General features: G+C 55.8%; 2 protein-coding genes across 49 annotated transcripts in view; one reads left to right on the top strand and one right to left on the bottom strand.

The window, feature by feature from the left end:
• The first annotated feature begins 88 nt into the window (after nt 1-88).
• ARHGAP1 (Rho GTPase activating protein 1) lies at nt 89-19,568 on the top strand. Of its 3 annotated transcripts, none has more exons than XM_081538539.1 (13): nt 89-149; nt 3,858-4,039; nt 4,290-4,385; nt 10,992-11,079; nt 15,043-15,174; nt 15,525-15,611; nt 15,804-15,902; nt 16,542-16,649; nt 16,730-16,806; nt 16,972-17,049; nt 17,383-17,511; nt 17,655-17,758; nt 17,896-19,568. In XM_081538539.1, the coding sequence occupies exons 2-13, from the start codon at nt 3,907-3,909 to the stop codon at nt 18,082-18,084; spliced, it is 1,320 nt and encodes a 439-aa protein (XP_081394665.1). In that variant the 5' UTR covers nt 89-149; nt 3,858-3,906; the 3' UTR covers nt 18,085-19,568. The 3 variants fall into 3 exon arrangements, with proteins under 3 accessions (XP_081394665.1, XP_081394666.1, XP_081394667.1); XM_081538540.1 differs by lacking the exon at nt 89-149 and adding an exon at nt 2,861-2,942; XM_081538541.1 differs by lacking the exons at nt 89-149; nt 3,858-4,039; nt 4,290-4,385 and adding exons at nt 5,929-7,760; nt 7,846-7,989 and having other exon boundaries at nt 8,145-11,079.
• Nucleotides 19,569-22,429: 2,861 nt separating this feature from the next.
• The window catches only part of ATG13 (autophagy related 13), a 48,781-nt gene continuing 46,534 nt past the window's right edge, over nt 22,430-24,676 (bottom strand). For all 46 annotated transcript variants that reach the window (XM_081538499.1, XM_081538521.1, XM_081538528.1 and 43 more), the window contains one exon: nt 22,430-24,650. In XM_081538499.1, the coding sequence (XP_081394625.1) occupies nt 24,573-24,650 (78 nt within the window). In that variant the 3' untranslated portion in view covers nt 22,430-24,572. The remainder of the gene's footprint in view (nt 24,651-24,676) is intronic.

Raw genomic sequence — 24,676 nt, 5'->3', positions numbered from 1 at the left:
CCCTGCGGCAGGTCGGAAGTGGCTTGGAGGTGTGGCGGAAGTGGCTGGGGAGTGAAGGGACTGGGAGGGGGCGGTTCCCCGTGAGACCGAGGAGCCGGATGTTTGCCGATCCTTGACAGGCGTGGCAGGGAGAGCGGTGTCCCTCCACGGTGAGCTGCGGGGCGCGGGGTCTCCCTGGGGGGTGACGGGGGCAGGAAAGGGACCGATCAGGTCTTCTGAAGGAAGGGGGTTCGGATGGGGAGGATCGGAGCAGAACCGCGGAAGGGAGCGAGGGTGGAGTGGGGCCTGGGAACCTGGCCTTCCCGCTGCGCGGGTTCTGCTCCACTCGAATCTGAAGCGAGAGGACTTTACTTCCTCGTTCCTGGCCTCCTCGCTGCTGTCATCAGCAAGCTCGTGGGAGCGGAAGTCTCCCTGGTCTCATCTGGGCAAGCACTAAGGCCAAGAGGTTTGGGGGAAGAAGTATTCCACCTTTGCCACTTCTTGGGTCACATTTTCATATTCGTGACATGGGATAATTACACCCAAGCCAGGTTTGATAAACCATGAGTTTCTGTGCAGATGTGATAGTAGCTGGAAGTTTTGCCGCTGTGTTGTGAGATTTGCGTTTTCACAGTTCCGGAGTCCCACGTAGGAGGGCGATCCCAACGCCAGAGAATACGATTTCATGTTGTTTATTCCAGTTGTCCACGGAAGAGATTAGGGAAGAAGCTTTACTTTGCTCTTTTTGTAGAACTTTGAGAATCGCATGAATAACAGTCCCTTAGAGAAGTGTTGAAGGAATTGACCCGCACAAAGGGACCACCGTAAGGTAGACATGGATTAGAATCGTGACTTTGCTGGATGACCCTAAGCAATTGCCTTTTTTTTTTTTTCTGGTGCTAGGTCTCTCAGACTGTAATGGGTGTTACATACCTCTCTTGTGTTTTACATACCTCACTGGTGCTGTTGTGAAAAGATAATTTGTATCCAGCTCATGGGTGGTTGGTTCCCTTTCCCTCTTAGGATACAAATTGACTTGTTCTGTCACTCAAAAAATAATTGAGCATCTACTCTGTGCTAAATGTAATTTTGAGTAGGTCAGGCAGGATTTCTTAAACAGGAATTCACAGAGGGCCTGTGAATCCCTTAAATTTCACGCAAGATTTCACACACATGCTGATTTTGCTGAAGGAAAAGGCCACTAATTTCTCCAGAATTTCAGAGAGCTCCAGGACTTCCCAAAGGTTAATACTTCCGCCTAAAGTGATTCTTGAAGATTTTTGTGAAGGTTGACATTTTACCAACTGAGAAGGGAAAATTAACTCTGAGAGTAAAGGCTTCCCAGGTGGCTCAGTGGTAAAGAATCCACCTGCAATGCAGGAGATATGGGTTCCATCTCTGGGTTGGGAAGATCCCCTGGAGAAGGAAATGGCAACCCATTCCAGTATTCTTGCCTGGAGAATCCCCATGGACAGAGGAGCCTGGCAGGCTGCAGTCCATGGGGTCACAAAAGAGTCGGACATGACTGAGTGACTGAATAACAACAAAAGGAGCATTTTGCAGAATAAAGGACTTGTAAGCGACAGGAGTCTTGGGCAGCCAGGATACTTCTTTTCCACTATTTTATGTTCCAATTTCCCTGTACTAGCGTCTCTTCCCCTCCCACTGAATGGGAGCTGAACTTCTGGGTTCACTTGTGCAAGAGCTATTGGTTGGAAAGTGATGAGAGAGGCCAGACTGGCTGGGAGGTGGAAACTAGAATGATTACTTGTGCTGGAAAAGGAGGTTATGGGGCAGGGGAGAGGTCAATTTGGAAAAAGTGACAAAATAGAAGAGTTACTGTAAGAGGTGGGGTTAAGCTCATCTCCCTTTGAGAAAGTGTCCCTCTCCCTCCCTCACACATACTTCAACTCCCAGCTGTTTCTTCTAATCCCGTTGTCCACTTTAGCAGAAGTATTTTAGAACGCTGGACAAATTATATTTCTGAGAGGAACCTTCACTACCGTATACGAGGAAATTTAGGCCTAGGTAAGAAGAGGACTTGCTCAGCATTTTGCGACCCAGTCAGCTCTGTGGTTCTGGTCTTGGTGTATCTCATCCCACACCTTTTTCACGTCATCAAATACCTGCCGTGAGCAGGAAGATCTCTCTGGAACAGCTAGGGGCAGGGCTGAAGGAACTCTTGGTGTCTGGGCAATAACCCAGCAGAAGGGATGGAGAGAAGGCTCGGGCCTGGAGAGGATTCCTGCGAGCTGGATTCTGTCCCTGTTACCTGGTGAGAGGGGCCCCCCTGGGGGAGCCTTCAGGGCCTCCTGGCTGAATGTTGGGGCGATGCTTATTCCTGAATTAGGTGTTGGAGGGTCAAAATGGAGTGGGGAGCTGGGGTGAGGGGTACAGCGGCACTCGGTGGGAGAAATGCATTCCCAAACAAGAAAGGACATCTTTCTTGCATTTGTGGGAAGGGACTTGTGCTCTGGTGATGAGCAGTGAATAAGGGTAGCAGGTAAGGCCAAAGGACAGGAAGAGGAAGAGAAAGAAGTTGCGGTGTGTGTTTTTTGGGGCGGGGGAGTTGTTTGGCGGCTCAGTTTTGGCTCCAGACCTTCAAAGAGCTCTTACCACTGAGGCAGTGTGGTTGCTCTGGTAACAGGGTGGTTGTTGCCAGGTTGCTGCTACGTAAGGAAGTAGGGAGCCGCCGATTTGCCACCCAGAGTCTTTGCTGAGACGTGCACAGGAGGTTGTCACGTCGCTCAGGGGTGTCCAGGGTCTGGATTTGGGCCCACAGTTCTTGCCTCTTCTCCCCTACCCGCGTCTGGGTCTTGTCTGCACTCCTTATCTGCCCTGCTGAGTCTCTGACCATATATGTCATTTTTCGGGCCTCCAGGAATGCAGTGGACTTAAGAGCAGCCTCTCCTCCGGGGTTGGACGAATGGGTTGAATTAAAACTCCCCTCCCTCACACATCTGGTGAGCTGGTGAAGGGAGACGGGGTGGCTTCTCGTCAGGGCTGAGAGCAGAAGGTGCTGCCTGCAGGCTGCACGCAGCCACGTCCCTAAGGCCAGACCCCAGACCTGAGCAGACCCAACGTCGGAGCTGGCTCTTCTCCCTGCCCACATGTGGCAGCTGCTGTGCTAGTTTCCACCTCCTGGATCTCTGCACTCTGGGTATCGTGGGCTTCCTCCTTCCCCACCTGTACCCTTTGAGCCTTAAGGTGGTCTGAAACCGGCATCAGGAGCTCCCCACAGAGTAGAGTGGGCTTGGGAGCCTCCAGGAGCCTGCAGATTGTCCATGGTGACTGGCAGGCAGATTGCATTTCCTGCTCCTCGATCCTGTTCTGGGGCAAACCCAGCTGGGCCCCTTGGCTGTGGCCTTTTTCTTCGGCCTTATTGCCTCTGGCCACCTCCTGCTCCCAGGACCACAGCTGACCTGTTTCAGGCAGGGGTCTGGAGCAACCCTGTGCTCCTTAGATTCTTGTGCAATCTCTTCCCCGTAACTGCTGGGATCTGGGAGGCTTCTGTGCTCTATGACCCTGGAGGAGAGGGCCATGGGCCTCGACCCTCCACAGCTGGGATGGCACAGCTGACCCAGCTGGGCAACGGGCAGTGCAGGGTGTGGCGCAGCCCTTCCACATCCAGCTGGTGGGGCCTGAAGGCAGGCACTGAGCCGTGCCCTCTTCTGTCCCAGCTGCCTTTTCTGACAGCATGCCAGAAAACTGTGGAGCCAGGAAAGCCAGGCACTCCATGGTGCTCTTGGCACAGGTGAGAGATGTTGAGGAACAGGGACAGAACAGGAGAGCAAAGAGTGGGGGCCGGAGGGCTTGCCGTGGAAGTTATGGGTGAAGAAAGTGTCTCACTGACCAGCCAACTCCCTTCTGTCCCTCAGGGTTCTCTGTGGGTTCTGCCGTGTGAAGCGGTGGGGTGCAGGCTTGGCCATGGACCCGCTCTCAGAGCTGCAGGACGACCTGACCTTGGATGACCCCAGCCAGGCTCTGAACCAGCTGAAGCTAGCTTCTATCGATGAGAAGAACTGGCCCTCAGATGAAATGCCTGACTTTCCCAAGTCAGGTGGGCATGACTGGATGTCAGCAGCCTTGGGTGCCTTAGAAGGGGAGACCCCTCCCCCTGCACTTCCTGTGGAAGGAAGACCCTGGGAGGACGGGGTGGGGGCAAACAGGTCACCCCCGTCAGAGCTGATCAGATGAGGGTGGGGCCGGGAGCACAGGCCTTACCTGGGGAAGGGACAGAGAGCACGAATCTCAGCGGGGGACGTTGTCCCAGCCCCCGGATCATCCCCTGACTTTGCTGTGTTCCTCAGATGACTCCAAGAGCAGCTCCCCAGAGCCTGTCACACACCTGAAGTGGGATGACCCTTACTACGACATCGCCCGGCACCAGATCGTGGAGGTGGCAGGTGAGCGCCCCCCGCCCCCCAGCCTTGCACCTTGTCCCCCACAGTCCGCATTCCTGGCTTAAGGAACCCAGCCCCTCCTGCCTGAGGGCAAGGGGCTGCAGGGGCGGGGCAGGCCTGACCCCTGACCCGGGAGCTCTTCAGGGTCCATGTACCATTTTTTTTTCTTTTCGAGTTCACTTTATTTTTGTTTTTTGTTTTTTAATGGGAGGACGGTTGGTTTCCAGTGTTGCGTTGGTTTCTGCCATACAGCAACACATATCGGCCATCAGTGTATATGTATACACACACCCCCTCCCTCTCGGACCTCCCTCCACCCCCCACCCCCGCCTCGCCCCTCTCGGCCATCACAGAGCGCCGCCGAGCTGAGCTCCCTGCACATCGCATTCTTTCAACAAGCAAACTCAGTTGTGATGGCCACTGGGTCTGGTTACCCACAACCACCTCCCAGCCTGGTCTCCATTGGCAGATAGCATGTGGGAGGCATTCTGAAAGCCCTGGGTGTGATTTCCAGGTCTGCTTGCTGAGCGCCTTTCCTCCTCACAGGGTTGCTGAGAGGATGACAGCAGTGAACATATGTCAGGGCCTGGCTCACAACCAGAACGTAGTTGGCCCTGAACACGTGTTCACTCGCCTCTCTTCCCTTTGCCCTCAGGTCAACTTTTCTACCCCAGGAGTTACTAGGAATCCCAGGGAGGTGCCAGTCCCTCTGGGGAAACCCCAACTCTAAGGAAGTCTGGAATGGCAGAGCCTCCTTGCAGGGGTTAGGAGCCGTGTGACTCCTGGGGCCTCGGGTTCCCCACACATGTGCTACCTGCTAAGAACGGGTGTGGAGGCCCCCTCGAGTCTTGGCCTCAGTGAGTGCCCACCCTGCTGTTCATAACACGGGGCCCAGAAAACCCCTGCAGCAGGGAGGAAGCAGAGATGTGGATGACCTGGTTTCTGCCCTTAAGGTCCTCCTGCTGAAAGAGGAAATTGAAACTGTAGGATCCTTTGTCTTTCCTTCAGCTGTAAGCAGGGTGACAGCATGGCCCTGCTCTGAGGCCTTGGGGTGGACAAGGGGAGCTGGATGGCTTGTGGCCCCCGAAACCCTGCGCCGTGCTGGCCGAGGGGTACCTGGAGGCATCCGGCCACAGGGAAGGGGCAGGGACCCCCGTCTCTCCTGAATGCTGGGCTCAGGAGGGGTGGGGAAGTTGAGAGAGTTGTCCTTAACGTTTCGAGGTGTTTCCTTGTCCCTGACGCCTGCCCTGGTCCGGGTTGGAGAACTTGGCGGTGGCCTCTCTCAGCCCTCCTTAAGCAAGACCGAGAATTCTTTAGTGATCTGGTCCTGCCCTGAGCACAGGAGGTTTCCCTTGAAGGTTTAGACCTTTCTCTCCCTGCTCCCAGAGATGGACCTGGTTGGGAGTGTCTGATGTGAAGGAGTCTGTCTCCTGACCTCCTCCTGGCGCGCATGCCCAGGTCACAGGCAGAGCGGGGCAGGCTGCCCCCAGACCTCTGCAGGGGTGACCCCTGCGAGCCGCACGGCAACTCGTTTCTGTTTCCCCAGGGTGTGATGAGCCTGAGGGGCCCCGGCCAGGTAGGTGTGTCACTGGCTGTCTGTGCTTGGCCTTCTCTGGGCTGTGGATCAAGAAGGGCTCTTGAGGGAAGCCAGGTGGGGCCAGCCTAATTGCAGCCCCACTCCCGGGAGCTGGGAGCTGGTGGTGCCGGGGAGTGGAGATGGCAGAGGATTATAGGAGGTTTGACAGCGTGGGGGCTGTGCGGGGACACGTGCAGAGCCCCAAGGGAACGGCGCTCCAGAGGACGGAGGGGGCCTTGTCCGAGTTGTGGGGCTGGTTGTGAGCCGTGGGCTGGCCCGAGTGCTGGCTCGGGGCCCCTTTGGTGGGGCGTCCCCCGTGTGCATGCCTCTCTGACTGCCAAGAGGTGTTCAGATTGGCACTGCCCGAGCAAGAATTGTTTGGTGAAGACCTTGGCAACATCCGGGGAGTCCAGTTTCCTGGCCTTGGAGCCCCTCCTGCAAGGGAAAGTGAGTTATGTCCCCAGCTCCTCTGCAGTCCTCTGTTGTCCTTGCTGGCATGGCTGGCATGCTCCACAGTCAAACCTGACTGGGCCACGGGGGTTCTTCCCAGTAGCATGCTGGTAAATGTTTAATAGTTGGCCCTCCAGAAAGGAAAAAAAAAACAAAAAACTGTTACTGTAATATTTGTAGCATTTTCAATTTCTACCTGCCAATAGCAGATTTCAAGCCACCAACAGTGATGTCAACTGGCTTGCAGTATTGCCAACAGTTTAACCTTTGTGCAAATGTGCCCCAGCTCCCACCTCCCATCTCCTTGGCGGCCTGCTTTCGGGTTGTGAGAGGGTGCTGGTCTGACCCGTCCAGAATGCCTGCTGGAGGAGGTGCACTGTGGCTGACTAATCCCTAGGTTCCCCTGGGAAGTTCCTGATCGGTGTCTGGGGAAAGCAGAGGTTTCATTCTCAGGCGGCTGGTCTTTTCCTGGTGCTTTTCCACAAGTGCCGGGCCCGCCCTCTGAGCCCTCTCCGTCAGTGCTCTGGGGACACAGCTCCTTCTTTCCCTTCAGTCTCCAGGGTAGAAATCTGTTCTCTTCTGAGATCAAGAGGGGACTCCCAGGCCTTTTTTATGCATGCATCTTGGAGGAGCAGTTACCCTGCCTACTGGCAGATGCCCAAGCCATCCAGGACTTGGCCAGCTGGGGCTCCATTCCAAGGAGGAGAGGGCAGGGGCTGGGCCCTGGGCTTACCCATGTCTCGTTCCTTGCTGGTCTGAGATTCTTGCCATCCAGCCTCTCCCTGACCCCCATCCCACCCCCCTACCCCCACTTTGTCCCTCATCCCCATCCTGAGTTCACTTGCATTTGTAAAACATTTACTCTGGAACAAGCCCGGTAGTCAGCACTGAGGATTCCTTGAGGAAAAATGCACGCTTCTTCTTTCATGGAGCGTACAGTCCAGTGAAGTGATTCTTCGAGTGGTCAGGAGGCCTCCTGGGGGATATGAAAGGCAGGGCCCTCTTTTGCAGAGAGCACGTGCACAGGCTGGTAATATCTTTTCTCTCACATCGTGGTGTTGGTGGGTGCCCGTTGGTGGAACCCCGGTTCAGGATCCAATGTCCCATTTACAAGGTGCTGGGGCAGCTGAGTGCTGGAACCACAGGTCTCTGGCCTCTCACCCCGGCTGCTTGCTTAACCTGTTACCAGCTCTTTAAATCCCAGAGCCCTGTGAGCTCAGACCTCCCGCCCTGCCGAAGTCTTCAAGCCTGCCAGCCAGTGTGTGTGTGTGTTAGTCACTCAGTCGTGTCCGACTCTTTGCGATCCCGTGGACTACCACCCACCAGGCTCCACTGTCCATGGAATTCTCCAGGCAAGAATACTGGAGTGGGTAGCCATTCCCTTCTCCAGGGGATCTTCCTGGTCCAGGGATCGAACCTGGGTCTCCTGCACTGCAGGCAAATTCTTTACCATCTGAGCCACCAGCCAATGAGGGTCACCTTACTGTTGGAAGGCAGCGATGACAGTCTTTCAGAATCCTCGATGCTCCTCCCAGCATTCTGCCTGCACCCTGGGTGTTTCCTCTATTCAGAGAAGAGCAGGTAGATGATGCGTTCCCCTTCCCCTCCAACCCTCCTTCCCCCTCCCCCCACCCCTCAGCCACAGGCCCATAGTAGGAGGCCGAGGGGTTTATTAAGCTCCAGATTGTACACGAGGCTGGGCTGGCCAGTCTAATCTTCATCCTTGCCCCCGCCAGCCTGCTCTTCCTTCTGTCGGAGTCAGTGGGAAGTGATTCAGAGCAGGCAGCAGAGCCACCCCCCGCTGGCCACCAAGGAACCCAGCGCCTCGGGATCTGGGCCAGGCTGTGCAGGAGAACAGATGACACCTGCTCCTTCAAAATAGACCTGCTGCTGGACAGAGCTGCACCATCTCCTCCTCAGGAGCACTTGCAGAAGGCTCTTGGCTTGTGAAGTCGGGGGAAAGTCTGCCCCACGCTTTGGGAAACTGCCTAGAGCAGTCTCATAACCCAGATAGCACTGTGAGCGAACTCAGAAATAGAACCGTGCTGGGCTGACCTGTGCCAGGCTACCGGTGCTTACTGAATACCCGTCACATTGCTGGGCTCTGGACCAGCACTGGACGTTCAAAGACGGACAAGGCAGCACCTGTCTTTGAGCTGCTCATCGCCTCCAGAAGAGACAGACACGAAGATAGTTGTACAGGAGAGTCAAATCATCATGACAGTTCACGCGGGGACCCCTTGCCTGCCCCAGGGAAGGAGGAGAGACACAGGCTTCTGCCTGGGACAAGTCTTAAGGGTTCAGAGGAGACAGCCTGGAGGAGAGGAGCAGAATTGCCTGGAGGAAGTCTGTCTGTCTGGCGTGAGAGGCAGACGCTAAAGCCGCCTGTTGTGCACTGGGCTGAGTGTGTGGAGTGCGAGCCCGCCACGGGCGGAGAGGGGGCCAAGGCTGGAGAGTCCTGTGAGCTTTCTGAGCTCAGGATGGGGTTCAGGAGGAAAGGAGAGTCAAGGCAGGAGAGACAGGCACAGGTAGATGTTTCTAATTTTTCACGGCTGGAAGTTGGGGCAGTTTTAAAAGGAGAATTGAGAATGGAGCCTGTCTCTGCGCTTGATGGGAAACCTGACCCAGGAAATTCTGAGAGGGTCCTGGCTAGCACCTTTCAGGGCCGACAGAGGCTTGGCAGTGTTCTAACTGGAGATGGGACTGTTGGAGGGGATGACCCAGAGGCTGGACATGATAGATACCTGGGAGACAGGCTGATCCCCAGCAGGGACTGAGGCCACCCCGCCCACATTCCAGAAGCCTGCCTCAGCCTTGAGAAGGGCAGAGCCTTGGCAACCACTTTGGAAAAGCACTGAGTCCTGGGTTAAGTCACTGACCAGAAGAATCATGAAGACCATGGTTCATTAAACATGGAGAAGACACTCAGTAGTAACGTGTCAAGGAATCCCTTAGTCCTCAGAGGTGAGAGGCAGACAGGCTGTGTGGGCTGTGTAAGTGGTTTTTTTATTTGCCTCTGAAGGCGGGGCATTAGGTGAGTGTGGTCTGGTGACTCTGGAGAGCGTGAGGCTAAAGATGAAGGGAAGGGCCCTGGGACATGGGGGATTGGGGACCGGGCCTTATCCCTACCCGGCTTTGCTTGGGGTCCCGGGTCCACACCGACCCTGGAAGAGCATCTCGCCTCGGGAGGCCGTCTCACGTCTCAGAAGCTCCCTGGCTTCATGACAAGGCCAGACGGTCAGACCATGAAATAGTGACTCGTTTTGGACAGACATCCCGCAGGGATTTACACCATGAGCGCTTTTCCAAAGCATCATAAACTCCTCTGAACTCCACGTTCTTTAGAATATCCTTAATGAGAAAGGAATGATTTGTAGAAATGTCCAGAGATCAGTCAACTGTGGCCAATAGTTCTGATAGTAAAATCAGAAAGTGCTGTTAGTAGTCAAGAGCAAGACGTGACTATTAAGTCATCAGACTGATTTCCTCGGTGGCCCCAGGCTTTCTGAGAAGGTGGCTCCAAGAAGTTTTTCACATTCAGGCTGCTCAGAGCGGGTGCTTCTGGAATAAGCATGCAATTATAAGATGATGTGTGGCAGTTGCTTTGGTGGCTGTGACTTTTTTTGTCTTGTTTTCTTTAGTTATGGTGAAGTTTACATAATGTAAAATTAATGGTTTTAAAGTGTTTAATTTGGTGGTGTTTAGTACATTCTCTGGAGAAGGCAATGGCACCCCACTCCAGTACTCTTGCCTGGAAAATCCCATGGATGGAGGAGCCTGGTAGGCTACAGTCCATGGGGTCGCTAAGAGTCGGACACGACTGAGCGACTTCACTTTCACTTTTCCCTTTCATGCAGTGGAGAAGGAAATGGCAACCCACTCCAGTATTCTTGCCTGGAGAATCCCAGGGACGGCGGAGCCTGGTGGGCTGCCATCTATGGGGTCGCACAGAGTCGGACACGACTGAAGCGACTTAGCAGCAGCAGTACATTCTCACTGTTGTACAACCACTACCTCTGTCTAGTTTCATCATTTCATCCATAGTTTCACCCATGCCAACCCGCATAACCATAAGCATCAGTCCCTTCCTCCCAGCACCTATAACCACTGATTTGCTTTCCTTTGCTACAAATTTACCTAAATAGCTCATATAAATGGAACCAAACAACGTGTAGCTTTTTCCATTCTTTCACTTAGCATCCTGGTTTCAAGGTTCATTCACGATGTAGCAAATGCCTCAGTGCTCCCTTCCTTTTCATTGCCAAGCAGTAGTCCGTTGCACAGAGACACCACATCTTCTTTATCCACCCGTCCACTGACGGACATTTGGGTTGTTTTCCACCAGGCGTGACTTTTCAGAAAGTCATATTATTTTTTTACACCCCGGGTCAGCAGCCCTGAGAGCACCCTGTCCCTCTTTCTTCAGTGACACACCCTTGAGTGCAGGCAGCCGCCCAGAGGTCTGTCCGCCTGGCCCCAGTGCTAAACGGCCCAGGTCTCCAGGCCTGGCCCCTTTCAGATCCTCACCTGACTGCTCATGGCTGACCGTGCACCCGCTGTCTTCCATCTTTCTCCACACCTAGGAGATGACAAGTACGGGCGGAAGATCATTGTGTTCAGCGCCTGCCGAATGCCCCCGAGCCACCAGCTGGACCACAGCAAGCTCCTGGGGTGAGTGCCCACGGAGGAGGGGGGGAGTGGTGGGCACCGTGCCCGGGTCCCTCCTGCTGAGGGAGGCCATTTTCCTTCCTGTCCCTTCCTGCCCTGGGAGTGCCAAGCCAGCCACCTCCCTCAAGGCCTCCCCTCTTCTGCTGAGGGGGCTATTTCATTTATTAATTTGTTTTTGGCTGTGCCGGGTCTTCGCTGCCGTGCGGGCTTTTCTCTAGTTGCGGTGAGCCGGGGCTCCTCCTCCTGGCAGTTCACGGGCTTCTCACTGCCGTGGCTTCTCTTACTGCGGAGCACGGGCTCCAGGGTGCACAGGCTTCACTAGTTGCAGCTCCTCAGTGAGCCATTTTACGTCTGGGGGGTGGGCTAGGAATCAGACCTGGTGTCTAGTCCTGGAAGCCGTCCGTGTGACCTTGGCAAGGGTCTGCATCTGTTCCACCTTCTTCTCACTTTTCTTAGCTGATCATACAGCCCTCGTTCCTTGTAGGCGTGAGGTACTGCTCGTCAAAATACTTTGAAAAGTCAAATACTGTCCAAACGTGAGGCCTAATTAATATGGTGATCAGTGTGAGGCAGTTGAAATTGTTCACCATTTACATGAATAATTACCGTTAATTGTATTTTGTGCCACATCTGGTGAAGTGACTTCTGTACCTATGTGGGTTCTGAATGCTGCTGCTGCTGCTAAGTCACTTCAGTCGTGTCCGACTCTGTGCGACCCCATGGGCTGCAGCCTACCAGGCTCCTCCGTCCATGGGATTTTCCAGGCAAGAGTACTGGAGTGGGGTGCCATTGCCTTCTCCTCTGAATGCTAAGTACATGAAATAGCTCTGGCTGGTCTGGAAATCTGCGGAGGCAAGTTCAAAGGCTGATTGAAAGCGGAAGTTTGACAGGCTCTGTCCTGATAAGTGTGGGTCTTTGGGCCCCCACCAGGCCAGCGCTGGGCCCACAGCAAGTGCGTGCAGGACCCGTGGAGGCAAGGCCACAGCTGCCTTCCTCCTGAGGCTCCTCCTCCGTGTGCACAGATTCCTGTCTTGCCCTCCTTTGCTGACCACTTCAAAGCACTCCCCGCAGTTGAGAATGTCTGCCCTGCCCTTACCGGCTCTTTGGGGGGTCCTGATTGGTTGTGAATGTGGAGGGGCTGGTGTGGGCTTGGGGACAGTCTGGGGCTGCAGCGGCAGAAAGGCGTGGCGGGTGGCGGAGTGCAGAGTCCCTGCAGTCCTGTGAGCCAGGGCCCGCCCACGTCTCTGCAGTCCTGTGTGACTGCTTTCCCTCTGGTCTCTCCTCAGCCGTGCAGGCAGGCAGAGCCTTGTCCGGGCCTGTCCTGCCGCCCAGCCAGGAACAGGCCCAGGAACAGGCCGGGACCCCCACCTGAGGGGGGCTGAGTCACAGGCCCTCCTCTCTGGTTTTATCTCGGCATCTGGCAAAGCCTGGGACAGACTCCTGGCTGGCTGACGGTCCAAGTGGGAGGAAGTCAGAGGAGGGAAGGTGGGAAAGCACCCGATTTTCAGGAGCGAGCTTGCCCAGTAAGGCCGCCCCCACCTCGGGGGCTTCAGAAAGCCCTCTGGCGCCCATCCTATCATCCTGCGTCCCTTCCCAGCAGGATCTCAGCCCCTCTGCCCGTCCTGTCCAGGAGGCACTTTCATCTCATTTCGTCAGTCCTGTCATGTTGTCTCCAGTCTGGTTATCTCAGGCTTGGCTTTTCCCAGCTGTCCAGGCAGATTGGGGCGGGGCGGGGGGGCTGTTGAAACAGAAAGTGTCTGAAGCTTGGATGCAGAAGACCAATGAAACTAAAGCCCTGCCATTAACTAGCTGTGTGCTTGGGTCAGGTCTCCTGAGCCCTATAAGAATTGTGCTCACTTCACCGGGTTGGTGTGGGCCTTAGATAAGAAAATATACATGAAATGCTATTGTATTCATCGGTATCAAGATTTCAAGAATTTAGAAAAATGTAGATAGCGATTAAGAAAAAGTATAGAGAGGGATAAAGTGTCCCATAAACCTACCACCAGGAGAGAAAAACCACTGTTAATATTTTAGTGTATTCACATCCTGTTTTTTTTTTCTGTAACATATATAGGACCCTATAGTCAGTTTTATGTCTTACATAATGTTTTTATCTTCTGAGCATTAGACATTCCTCAAGGACATCCTTTTAAAAAAATTTTATTGATATATATGTATCCAAGAAAGCAAGCACGTTATGTATACTACTTGATGAATTTTCAAAAATTAAATATACCCATGTCATCCACACCCACAACCCTCCCTTTGCTCTTCCAGTCACTGCCCCAAAGTGTAACCACTGTTCTCACATCAAGCTTCACAGATTGGTTCTGTCTGCAGAAACATCCTGTGGGGTATTCTATTTATAGGTGTCCTGTGATTTATTTAACCAATTCCCTATTCTCGGACACTTAGTTTGCTGCTCATTTTTCCCCCCATTATAAAACAGGCTATAATGAACAGCCTTTTGTTAAAACACTTCTGTCCATCTCTGATTAGTTCCTTGGGATGAATTCCTGGACACATTTTTACCAGGTCAAACAGTATGAACATTTTATATCTTCTGATAAACATCACTTCATTGCCTTCCCAAATGGCATAGCATTTATCAAAGAATGAGTGTATTTTCACTACAACCTTTGCTGTTTTACTTATTTATTTTTGTAAATAAATAAATTGGGCGGCATGCGGGATCTTAGTTCCCCTACCAGGGATTGAACCCAGGCCCCTTGCAGTGGAAGCTCTGAGTCTTGACCACTGGACCACCAGGAAAGCCCCTAACTTTTGCTGTTTTACAGTTGCAAAATGCCCTCTTTTTATGTGGCAACTTTTTTGCAAAGTGCTTAATGTGTATAAGGGGTAAATTATTATTGTGCAGTGATGATGATCAGAATTAAGATAATAAATCTAGCATCAGACACCTCACATGCCCACTAGTGCTGTCCCAGCCTGGCACCCATGGACCAGTGCTCAGGTTACCCTCTCTGGGTTAGGTCAAATTGTGTCCGGGCACTTAGTCCCATCCTTGGACACTTTTCCGGGCTCCTTTTCTCCTTCCCCACGTCTCCGTGGAAGCCCTTAGCATTCCTGCCTGCCCAGCCTCCCAGCCTGGAGTGGAATTCCTCCAGGGACCTGGGAGCTGTTGGCGAACCAGGAAGAGGGTTTTCCCCAGGGCTCCTCTCCCTCTTTGGAATTCATATTCATTCACTTCCTACTTCCCCACCTCAGATGAGCCCAGTACCCAAATATGTGTTTGTATTAGATGGTAGGTATTGTGCTGTGAGGATTGGGAACTTGAACTGTGGGTCCTTGGTCCACAAGCTGTCCAGAAAAAAAAAAAGACTGGAGCAGGAGAGGAGGTCCTCTAACCACTGTGATCCCCTTTTGCGGGCCCAGTGTTCTGCAGCCAGCCCTGCGGGTGTAAAAGGCAGACCTGTCCCATGATCAACATGGCTACACTTGGAGTCAGTTCACCTCCAGGCTCTCCTATAAGCTTGACCTCTCTGAGCCTCTCTGCCCTGACTTGTAAGAAGGGAATAGTGTCAGCCTCCGTTATAATGAGGAAGGCATGAGATACTGTATGCAAAGTGCTCGGTAGACACTGGAAGCTTAATCCTGATAAATGATGACCACCATCATCACTGACTCACAGCAATCCCGTGAGGGGAAATGCTTTTCCCATTTTGACCGGAGGTATGTGCGGTGGCTCCGGTTAGAGTCCTGGTCTCCTGGCTTCTAGTCAGCACTCAGGAGAACTGTTGTTGTTACTGTTATTCCTTGCCCAGCCCAGCTGTTCCTCGTCCACCACACCACGGTGACCAGCTGTGCAGCCAGAAGAGACTGGGCGGGTCGCTGGCGGAGGGGCAGGCGGAGGCAGGAGGGGTGGCTTCTTGGGGCGCGGGGCCTGTCTTTCCGGGCCTCCCCTGCGGACACTGAAGGCCTGAGTGGGGGTGTCTCTTGCAGCTACCTGAAGCACACCCTGGACCAGTACGTGGAGAGCGACTACACGCTGCTCTACCTGCACCACGGCCTCACCAGCGACAACAAGCCCTCCTTCAGCTGGCTGCGGGACGCCTACCGGGAGTTCGACCGCAAGTGGGTGGGGGCCCCGGGGGCCAGCACCTCCGCCTGCCCTATGCTGGGCTGCCCTCTGCTTGGGCAGGGGTGGGTATTCCATGCCCGGGGGAGGCGGGTGCCCCCTGACCTGGGTAGATGGAACACTAAGACTCTCAAGTTGGAACGGCCTGGGCTTAAATCCCAGTTTCTCTGCTTACTCGCTCCGTGACCTTTCATGCTCCTTAACCTCTCCGAGCCTGTTTTCTAATGTGTAAAATAGGGCCGCAGTGGCACTTAACCTGGCAGGCTTACTGGGAGTCATCGAATCAGGAAAGGTAAATCAAGGCCCAGCTCTGTGCCTGTCCCGAGCGCCCATTCTGCCTCTGCAGGTACAAGAAGAACATCAAGGCTCTGTACATCGTGCACCCCACCATGTTCATCAAGACCCTGCTCATCCTCTTTAAGCCCATCATTAGGTGCGTGGCTCCAGGGTGGGTTCTGGCCTCTCATGCCCCGCTGGGAGCTGTGAAGCAGGTCCCCAGGAAGCCACCCATCCTGGGGACAGACTGGTCAGGCCTCTGCCTCATCCGAGTAGGCCGCTGAGAGAGAGTGGAGGCCTGCCGGAGCCAGCCCGCCCTGGACCCACATGCGCTCTCTTCCACCGACAGCTTCAAGTTCGGGCAGAAGATCTTCTACGTGAACTATCTTAGCGAGCTGAGCGAGCATGTGAAGCTGGAGCAACTGGGGATCCCCCGCCAAGTGCTCAAGTGAGGCCGGGGTGGGGCTGTGTGTGCCCAGCGGGCACACTGCACACACAGGTCATGCCTGGGGGAGGAGGGCGTGCCGGCCAAGGGGAGAAGCAGCCTTGAGACCCCCGGGATACACAGAGCACACAGATGTAATGAGAAAGAGGCAGCACAGGGGTCAGAGTGAACCAGTTCAGGTCCCGTATCTGCCGCTGAAAAGCTATGTCACTGAATCTTTTCATCTTTTCTTTAGTTTTACGTGGGTGTAATTGCTTTACAATGTTGTGTTCCTTTCCGTTGTACAGCCACGTGAATAAGCTCTCTGTATACAGTACAGCTCCCTCACCCTTGAGGCTCCCTCCCTGGTGGACACAGTAGGGGAGGGAGAGGGGAGGACGAAGTGAGAGCGTAGCCCTGACATATAGACACCACCGTGTGTAAAACAGCCAGCCAGGGGGAAGCTGCCGTATGACACAGGGAGCTCAGCCCCGGGCTCGGGGAGTCTTTCTGAAGTCTTCACTTGCTCCTGTGCAAAGCTGGGTTGGTGCGAGGACTGAATGAGGTCATCCATGTAAGGCAGCCCAGTGTCTGACACACAAGAGTTGTCATAGTGACTGCAGAGCCAGGCTGGGGGCCCGACCCTCCCCACTGCCCCCGCAGGTATGACGACTTCCTCAAGTCCACACAGAAGAGCCCCGCGACCGCCCCCAAGCCCATGCCACCCCGGCCCCCTCTGCCCAACCAGCAGTTCGGGGTCTCCTTACAGCAGTGAGTACGGGAAAGGTGGGGTGGGGCCGGCATCCAGGGTCCAGGAGGGCGGCAGAGCCCTCACGGCCTCGTGCCCGCAGGCTCCGGGAGAAGAACCCAGAGCAGGAGCCCATTCCTCTGGTGCTGCGGGAGACTGTCGCCTACCTGCGGGCCCACGGTGAGTGCCGGGGCGCCCTCCGCCCGCGGGGAGCGGCGGGGCGGGGCACCACGTGCAGCAGCACCCGCCCTGACCCTGATGGGAAGCCCAAGACGCCAAAGGGGTTGGGGGAGTCCACATGTCGCCCCAGAGCACTGAGACTCACCGGGCCCCGCCGTTTGCCAGCTCTCACCACCGAGGGGATTTTCCGGAGGTCGGCCAACACCCAGGTTGTCCGGGAAGTCCAGCACAAGTACAACATGGGTGAGTGGCCCCCAGGGATGTGCGGAACCCCGAGGGCCGTGCAGATCGTGTGTGCGCGCGTGTGGTTTCTGTGGCATTTGGTATGATTACACGGGTCTCACTCCTGCCTGCTTGTCCCAGACCTACTTCCTCCTAGATGAGGTTTCTGGAGGAAGGCGACGAATAGCCGCGGTGTGTGTTCAGGGGCCCCGCTCCCCAGATGGCCTGACCCTGTGCCCCTGTCTCGTGGGAGGAGGGGGCTTGCGGCCGAGGGGGCGGTCAGGATGGGCTGCTGGTCTGCAGGCCCCGCCCAGCTCCTCTGCACCGCCCCCCGCCCCGCCCTCCCCTCTCCAGGGCTGCCTGTGGACTTTGAGCAGTACAACGAGTTGCACCTGCCAGCAGTCATCCTCAAGACCTTCCTCCGGGAGCTTCCCGAGCCCCTGCTCACCTTTGACCTCTACCCCAACGTGGTGGGCTTCCTCAGTGAGTGCCCCCGCTCCCCTCCCCAGCGTCTGCAGAGTGGGGGGTCGCAGCCGGCCTCAGAGCGGCCCAGGAGAGCCTGGTTGGGGGCTTCCCGGACCAGGCCGGCCACGGGCCCGTGTGACCCGGGCTCCCATTCCTCACAGACATTGACGAGAGTCAGAGAGTGGAGGCCACACTGCAGGCCCTCCGGACGCTGCCCGAGGAGAACTACCTGGTGCTGCGCTTCCTCACGGCCTTCCTGGTGCAGGTGGGACTCGGGGCGGGCCTCCACCGCTCACCTGGGGCGGGGGGCGCGCTGCTCCTCCGCTCGCTGGCCGGCGTGGGAGGCGGGGCCTGTGGTTTCCTGCTGCAGCGCCCCCTCCTCCCGCGCCCTTCCTCCCGCAGATCTCGGCCCTCTCTGACCAGAACAAGATGACCAACACTAACCTGGCCGTCGTCTTCGGCCCTAACCTGCTGTGGGCCAAGGACGCCGCCATCACCCTCAAGGCTATTAATCCCATCAACACCTTCACTAAGTTCCTCCTGGATCACCAAGGGGAGGTGTTTCCTAGCCCCCACTCCGAGGGGCTCTGAGTGCCCGCCCCGCCGGCCCCCTGCTCCGACAGCCCCACTCTGGACTCTCCTTCCTGGCTTCAGCCTTACAGAAGCTCGGGGCTCCTGCCCGGAAAAGGGGCCCTGACTCCCCACGGAGAGGGAAGCTGGAGCCCGCTCACCGGACGGCTCCTCCTCCCTTTCTGTCAGGCCCACCTGGCTGGCCCTGGAGGCCTCGCTGTAACCACAAGACCGTCTCTCTTCGCCTTATACTTCTCACTGCCTCCTTGGGTCCCTGGCTCCAGCCTGCAGAGCTGGCCGTTGGCTCTTCGGGCGGGAGGCCTGGCCCCAGCAACAGCTCCCCTGCTTCCTCCTGCCTCTCTCTCCCTGGCAACTGGAGATGCCAGAATCACTGCCGGCTGGGCTGGTAGCTGGGGCTGGTCCTCTCCTTCCTGCCTGCTGGGGAACGAAAGGCTAAGCTGGCTGGACTGGCCGTGCTGAGGCTCCTCCCTGTCTGGGTGAAGGCCCGGTGGCAGGCACCCTGTTCCTCTGCTCTCCCCTCTGACGGCTCAGCCTTTGGCACTTCCATAGTGAACGGACAGCAGGCTGGAGTCCCATGTTGGCCTTCTCTTCCGCACATCCTGGGTCAGCCTTCCTCAGATGGTACTGCCCCCAAGGTGTCCTCACCCCCCTGGTTCTCCTGCCAGGACTGGGAGCTTGGGTGACGGGGCTGCGTCCCCGTCACCGTTCAGAGTAGACACCCCACTCTCAGCCCTGACAGCCCCCTAGGGTCCGGTCAGACCGGTGACCAGCAGCCCACCCCACCCCACCCCCCACCTTGCCTCTCCTCCCTCCCCACTCGGACAGATCCTTGGCCTCCTCTGTCAGTCTGTGGTGGAGTCACAGGGGGCCCTGCTCCAGCCCGGGCTGGCTGACTCAGGGCCTCAGATGGGTGGTGGCTCCTTCCTCCAGTTGTGGACTCCTGGAGGGGCCAGGTTGAGACTTCGTTGATTAGATTGGCCCCTGCCAGGTAAGTTCTAGCAACCTCCCCCTGGACCTGGTGATGGCGGAGGCCCCTCTTTCCAGCTGTCCCTTCCTGGTGAACCTCCTTCCTGAGACCTTGGCCAGAGCCCGCACCGTGGAGGCCTCTCTGATCAGCCCTGTCCCATCTGCAAGCCGGGCGTGGCCTGGGCCCTGACCTCACTGGGCTCTGTCCCCAGGACACTAGCGTATCAGGACCCCCAAGGATGGATGTGGCTGCTGCCTCCAGGCCAGGCCCAGGCTTCTGCTGTCTGCCTTCCTTTGTATATCAGGTGTTGCTCACAGTCCCATTTACTGGGGAGCCTCGTGGATCTGTTCGGTCTCTCTCCTGTCACCCCTGCCCTCACCACTAGTCTTTACCCTGGGAGTGGGGGGACTTGTACTGTGACTCAAGTGTTCACATTCATACTTAATGACTTCCTTGGCACCAATCATGTATTTTACCTTTGCACTTTTTATATTTCAGTAAAAATTGAGATGGAGAACTTTGCATCTGGCTGATCATAGAAGTGGGCATGGAGGCTCAGAACTGGGTGGGAGGTGCAGTGTGGTTGTGGAAGAGGGGCAGATAGGGCCGCAGGAAGCCCCCGCCCCGTTCGTCTGACCCCTTCCACATCCTGCTGGTATGAAGCCAACTTGCTGAGCATCTTCCAGGCTTAGAAGTGTGAACAGTCACCTTCCATTCTTTCTGCACCTGTAGCATTCCAGCTGGCCCCCAAGCGCTATATCTTATTAACTAGGGCCTCCATCCCCCAAACAGCAGACTGTGGTGGACCACAGCCTGAGCTCTGGAGTCAGGCTGGGGTTTGAATCCTATTTCCATCACTCACAACCAGCTCTGACTGGTAATTGTCATGCAACTGGTCCCATCGCTGAGACTGTTGCTTCGTGTCTCAGAAGATCAGAAATAGTTGTCCTTCCTAGATGTGGGGGATGTGTTCCAGCCACCCCCACCCCAAGATACCAAAATTCGAGGATGCTCGAGTCCTGTATAAAGTGGTGCGGTGTTTGCAATATAACCTACATACATCTTTTCTTTAAATCATTTCTAGATTACTTATAATACCTAATACAACGTAAATGCCATGTAAATAGTTGCCAACATGCAGCAGATTCAAGTTTTGCTTCTTGCAACTTCCTGAAATTTCCTTTTTCCAAATATTTTTCTATCCAAGTTTGGGGGAGCTCTCAGATGTGGAACCCACAGTGCAAGGGCCAACCATAATGTACACACGGCATAACAGAATGAGTGAAGTGACCGTCCCAACCTCTGGTAGCAGCCAGGGTTGGAGCCCTCATCTGACCATTCTGGTCCTCCCCAGCACTCAGTCTGAGTGCTTGGCTGTTTCCACCTGCTACCCAGTCATGTGGAGGCTATGAAAGATCCAGCTTTCCTCTTCTGAGCAGGTTTTGCTTTGCTTTAAAGGTTAAGATAGGGACTTCCTGGCGCTCCAATAGCTAAGACTTCATACTCCCAACGCAGGGGGCTTGGGTTCAATCTCTGGTCAGGGAACTAGATCCCACCTGCCGCAACTGAGTTCACACTTCGTAACTAAAAGGTCCCACGTGCCACAACTGAGACCTGGTGCCGCAAAATCAATACTTAAAAAAAAGGTTAAGATGGTAAAATTTATGTTATATGTATTTTACCACAATTAAAATGGTGTGTCACAGGAGCACAGGCCAGAGTTTCACTTGGCACAGTGGCCAAGTTCCAGCTGTTAGCTGCTTGCCGGCTGATTGCAATCAGGAGGGTACGGTGGCCTGGGTCAGGCCTGTTCTTTTATCTCCTTGTTGCTTGATTTGGCGGAGGAAGGTGGGCCAAAGCCATATGATCAAGGCAATGGTTATAAACATTGAGGCATTGAGCCAGTCCCCCTCACCCTGCCCCTTTTGTCCAGGTAGCTCAAACAGAAGGTGCTGGCCACCTGTCTCCCTGGGTCTGCTCAACTCTAAGCTGGGTGACTATTTGGAACAGAGGGGCGGTGACCCAAGGAAATGATGAGGCAGGCAGTTGGGAGACAGCTGTTTGTTTGGGTTGGGCTCTGGCAGGGGCCTCTGCTGAGTGACTCAAAAGCCAGTTTACCCCTGCCTTGGCAACGGTGGGTCTCTAGGGGCAGAGTGTAGGGACGTGCTTTAAAGGGGTAGGACACTACCAGACATAGGGCAATTGAATACTTTGCTTTACAGGAGGGGTGGGGGGCCCCAATTGAAAGCGAGGACTCCAAGGACAGTCTTAACCACCATTTCTGATCCAGGGGTGGGATGCATGCATGGTCAGGTATCATGGGCAGCGTCACATGCAGTTCGCTAATGAGCAAGGGCTCTAGGGCCCAAAGTGGCAGCAGTGGGTAGGCCCATCCTTTTCAGCCCCTTTGAGCTGAATTTAGAATTTTCTAACCTGCCCTCTTTTCCCCCGGGGCCTGGCTTCAGCCTGAATGGCGTGGGAGGCAAGCAAGAGAGCACTCGCCCGGGTTTGTCGGCAGCTCCACCTTCTGCTCCCTCTCCTACCACAGGCAAAATAGAGGAAGGAGCTGGCTTGGCGAAGGGCCACGGAAGCTCCCAGGCGGCCAGGCAGGAATAACACCCGCAGGGCTCTTCTCTGCCCTGGGGCCAGCTGTTCGTCAGATCGGGGCAGGGCAACACAACTGCCTGGGCCCTGGACGTCACTCAGTCCCTTTCCTTCCATCTGGTTTGCTCAGCCACAACCCCTCACACCAGATCAGCAAACATCCCGGTGGTTTGGGGAGTCCCCCGTCCCCTGCCTGGTCTCTCTGGAAACAGGACAAGAGCACTGCCAGCTGTCTTTTGCTGTCTTTCCCTCTGAGCCAAAGGCTGGTGCCCAGGGTGAACGGGGAGCTATGCTGTAGGGAGCAGGTGAAGTCGGGAGGAGCCGAAGATGACGGCCTGCTGTCCTGAGGGCTTTACTTCACATGCATGTCTACGTCACACACGTCACCTCACTGAATACGTGTCTCACATTACTCACACACAACCCCTGAAATGGGAACATTACAGACAAGGAAAATGAGGCTCTAAGAGGGGTTTCCTGGGACCTCCCTGGTGATCCAGTGGTTAAGACTACCAGCTCCCACTGCAGGGGGGCGTGGATTCGACCCCCAGTCAGGGAACTGAGATCCTCTGTGCCCCATGGTGCGACCAAAAAAAAGAAAACGAACAAGATTTCCTGAGCAGCCCAGGACCGCTAACACTGTCAGGCTCTGAACCCTTGCTGTGCCTCACGTGGCACTTTTCTCCCCTCCCCGGAGCCTCTCAGTGACCTGGGGCTGTGGGATGTGGGAGGAAGCGGGCTAGGTTTTTTGACAACTTGCAGGACAGGAGGCTATAAAGTACAGAAAAAGTTTATTGGAAATCTCTTGAATACATTTTAAAGTAATAGCTTAGTATTTCCAAACGGAGTCGGCTGGCGGAGGGGGAGGGGCTCTCCCACCTGGAGACGCGCCTGGTCCCAGTCCTGTTGGGGGGCGCTGTGAAGTGGGTTTGGGGCTCATGCCTGCCACCGCATAGGGCTGAGGGACAAGGGCCGGCCTGGACAGTTACTCTGCTCCTCCCAGGCTCGGCTCCAAGTCCGGCTCAGCCTCCCTGGCCTCTCACTGAAGGGGTCCTGAAGAAAGGCTGCAGAGGCCAACAATTCAGAGTCAAAGAGGACAACAGCTCAGAGGTCTTCCCCTGCTCGGCCTTGGAAGGAGGGCTGAGAGGCGGGGGTGAGGGCATCAGTAGCTTCCCAGGGCCTCCACCCGTCTCAGCGATGGGGCCCTGGGGGGCAAACTGGGATTTGTTGAGCAGGCCACAGGTGTGCTCGGCCCACCACCAGGAGGGCCCGCTGGATGCCTCTGCGAGGAGCATGCCTTTGTGGCAGCAGCAGGTGTGCACAAGCTGGGCTCAGCCCCGTGGAGGCGGGGACAGAGCTGACCCCCGCCCTGACAACGCCCCCCTGCACACTCACTAACAAGCAACAGAGGGCCGCCTGCCCTGCTGCAGAACAGCTTCCGCCAGCGAACACCCAGGTGGCCATGTTTTCCTCGGACGGGGCTACAGGTGAGGCGGTGAGGAACAGACGGTCAGCGAGTGAGGCTGGGCCTTTGGCTGACTCAAGTAACAACACCTGAAGGGTTAAGTCAACTGGATGCCCAGCTTTGGTTTCTCAACAAGGAATCGATCCAACTAGTAAACCTCAGGGCAGTGTACAGACCCTGGGGTTAAAGACAGCTGGTGGTCAGGCCCAGGTGGAAGGAGGAGAAGGCCCGTGCCCCGCCCCGAGAAACCAGAACAGGTACCCTAGGAGGAGGGGCCTGCCCAGCCTTCCCCAGGGCCATAGCGGGGGACACACACAGTACCCCGTGGGCACTACCAGTGGCATGACCCTGGTGAGTCATCACATTTTGAACCCAAGACTTCCTGGGCTGCCAGGACATGGTCGGTCTCTCTGGAGAAGCTGGGAGATTGAAGGTTCTCCCCAGGAATATGTACGTGTCTAAGGTAGAGTCTGTGGTCAGTTGTCAGTTCAAATGCAGCAATTCTGGGAGGCTCTGTGGCGCCTCCGGCCAGCCCTGTTCTGGGGTCCCACCTTCTATGCCTGGGAAGGAAGATCTGAGAGCAGCAGCCCCGAGTCCAAGGAACCTCTAGAGGAAGAGGCGCTGCCCCAGGGGCCCGCCAACCTTCCCAAGTGAAAACGTCTCGCCTCAGACATGTTCTCTCTACAAAATATCTGATTTCTCTGAAAGTAATAAATAGTGACTGTGTTCTATAACTGGGAGAGAGGGGAGGAGAAAGGAGAACCTGTGCTGTGACTCCAGTGACAACTCCTAGAGACGCAGGATTCTGCTTCCACACGGCTGAGCATAGGCAGCCGCCAGGGCTGCTCGGACAGGCGGGCCAAGCTTCGGGGGTGGGCACGGCTGACTTTAGAGTTCTCATCTCCTGGGGCAGGAAGCCCGCCATATTGCCAAAAATACAGGCCTGGGACAGAGGAGGGAGGCAGAGAGGGAGGAAGGAGATACCAGAACGAAAAGAGGAAAAGACCCTGCAGGAGATTGTCCTGCCTCCCTCCTCCCAGCACTGTCTCCTTCCCTCTGCCTCCACTCCAGCCTCGGGGCTACCAGCTGGAATGTCAAATGTCCAAGGGTGGATGGCCACGCAGGCCGGCTGCTGGGCAGAGCCGGGGCGGGGGGGCTGGCGGGAGAAGCGGGAGGACGGCCTCTGTGAGGCCGGGGCTGAGGGCGGCGTGAGCAGCAGGCCTGCGGAGGGCGGGTAGAGGGGGGTCCTCGCCGGTGCCGTCGCAGGCCTTCACTGCTGCCACCAGTCTCCGGGAGGTGCCAGAGCAGGGACTTCCAGGTCCCCTGAGGGAACCAGCCTCCCGTCCGCCTGGCCTGGAGCAGGACAAGGGGTGGGAGCAGCTGACGAGGGGGGCTCTCTGTCTCCTGGGACCACAAAAAGGGGATGCTGCTGGTACTCAAGGACACCAACTTTTACTGCAGGGTTTCTACAAAGGCGTCAAATTCTCGGACATTCTTCTCGTGCGCAGCCAGCTTCTCTGGTAGTGAGTCCTGTGCAGGGAGGGGAGAGAAGAGCT

This window comes from Giraffa tippelskirchi, chromosome 11 (assembly GCF_054371585.1).
Source record: "Giraffa tippelskirchi isolate mGirTip1 chromosome 11, T2T-mGirTip1v1.2.pri, whole genome shotgun sequence".
NCBI classification, from domain to species: Eukaryota; Metazoa; Chordata; class Mammalia; order Artiodactyla; family Giraffidae; genus Giraffa; species Giraffa tippelskirchi.
The sequence above is the reverse complement of the archived record's forward strand: the minus strand, read 5'-3'. Positions and strand labels throughout refer to the sequence as shown.

Coding starts and splice junctions, on each gene's coding strand:
- ARHGAP1 (XM_081538539.1), top strand. CDS start 3,907: ATGGACCCGCTCTCAGAGCTGCAGGACGACCTGACCTTGGATGACCCC. Junction 15,612..15,803: donor CTCTTTAAGCCCATCATTAG/GTGCGTGGCTCC, acceptor TTCCACCGACAG/CTTCAAGTTCGGGCAGAAGA. Junction 17,050..17,382: donor CCAGCACAAGTACAACATGG/GTGAGTGGCCCC, acceptor TCCCCTCTCCAG/GGCTGCCTGTGGACTTTGAG.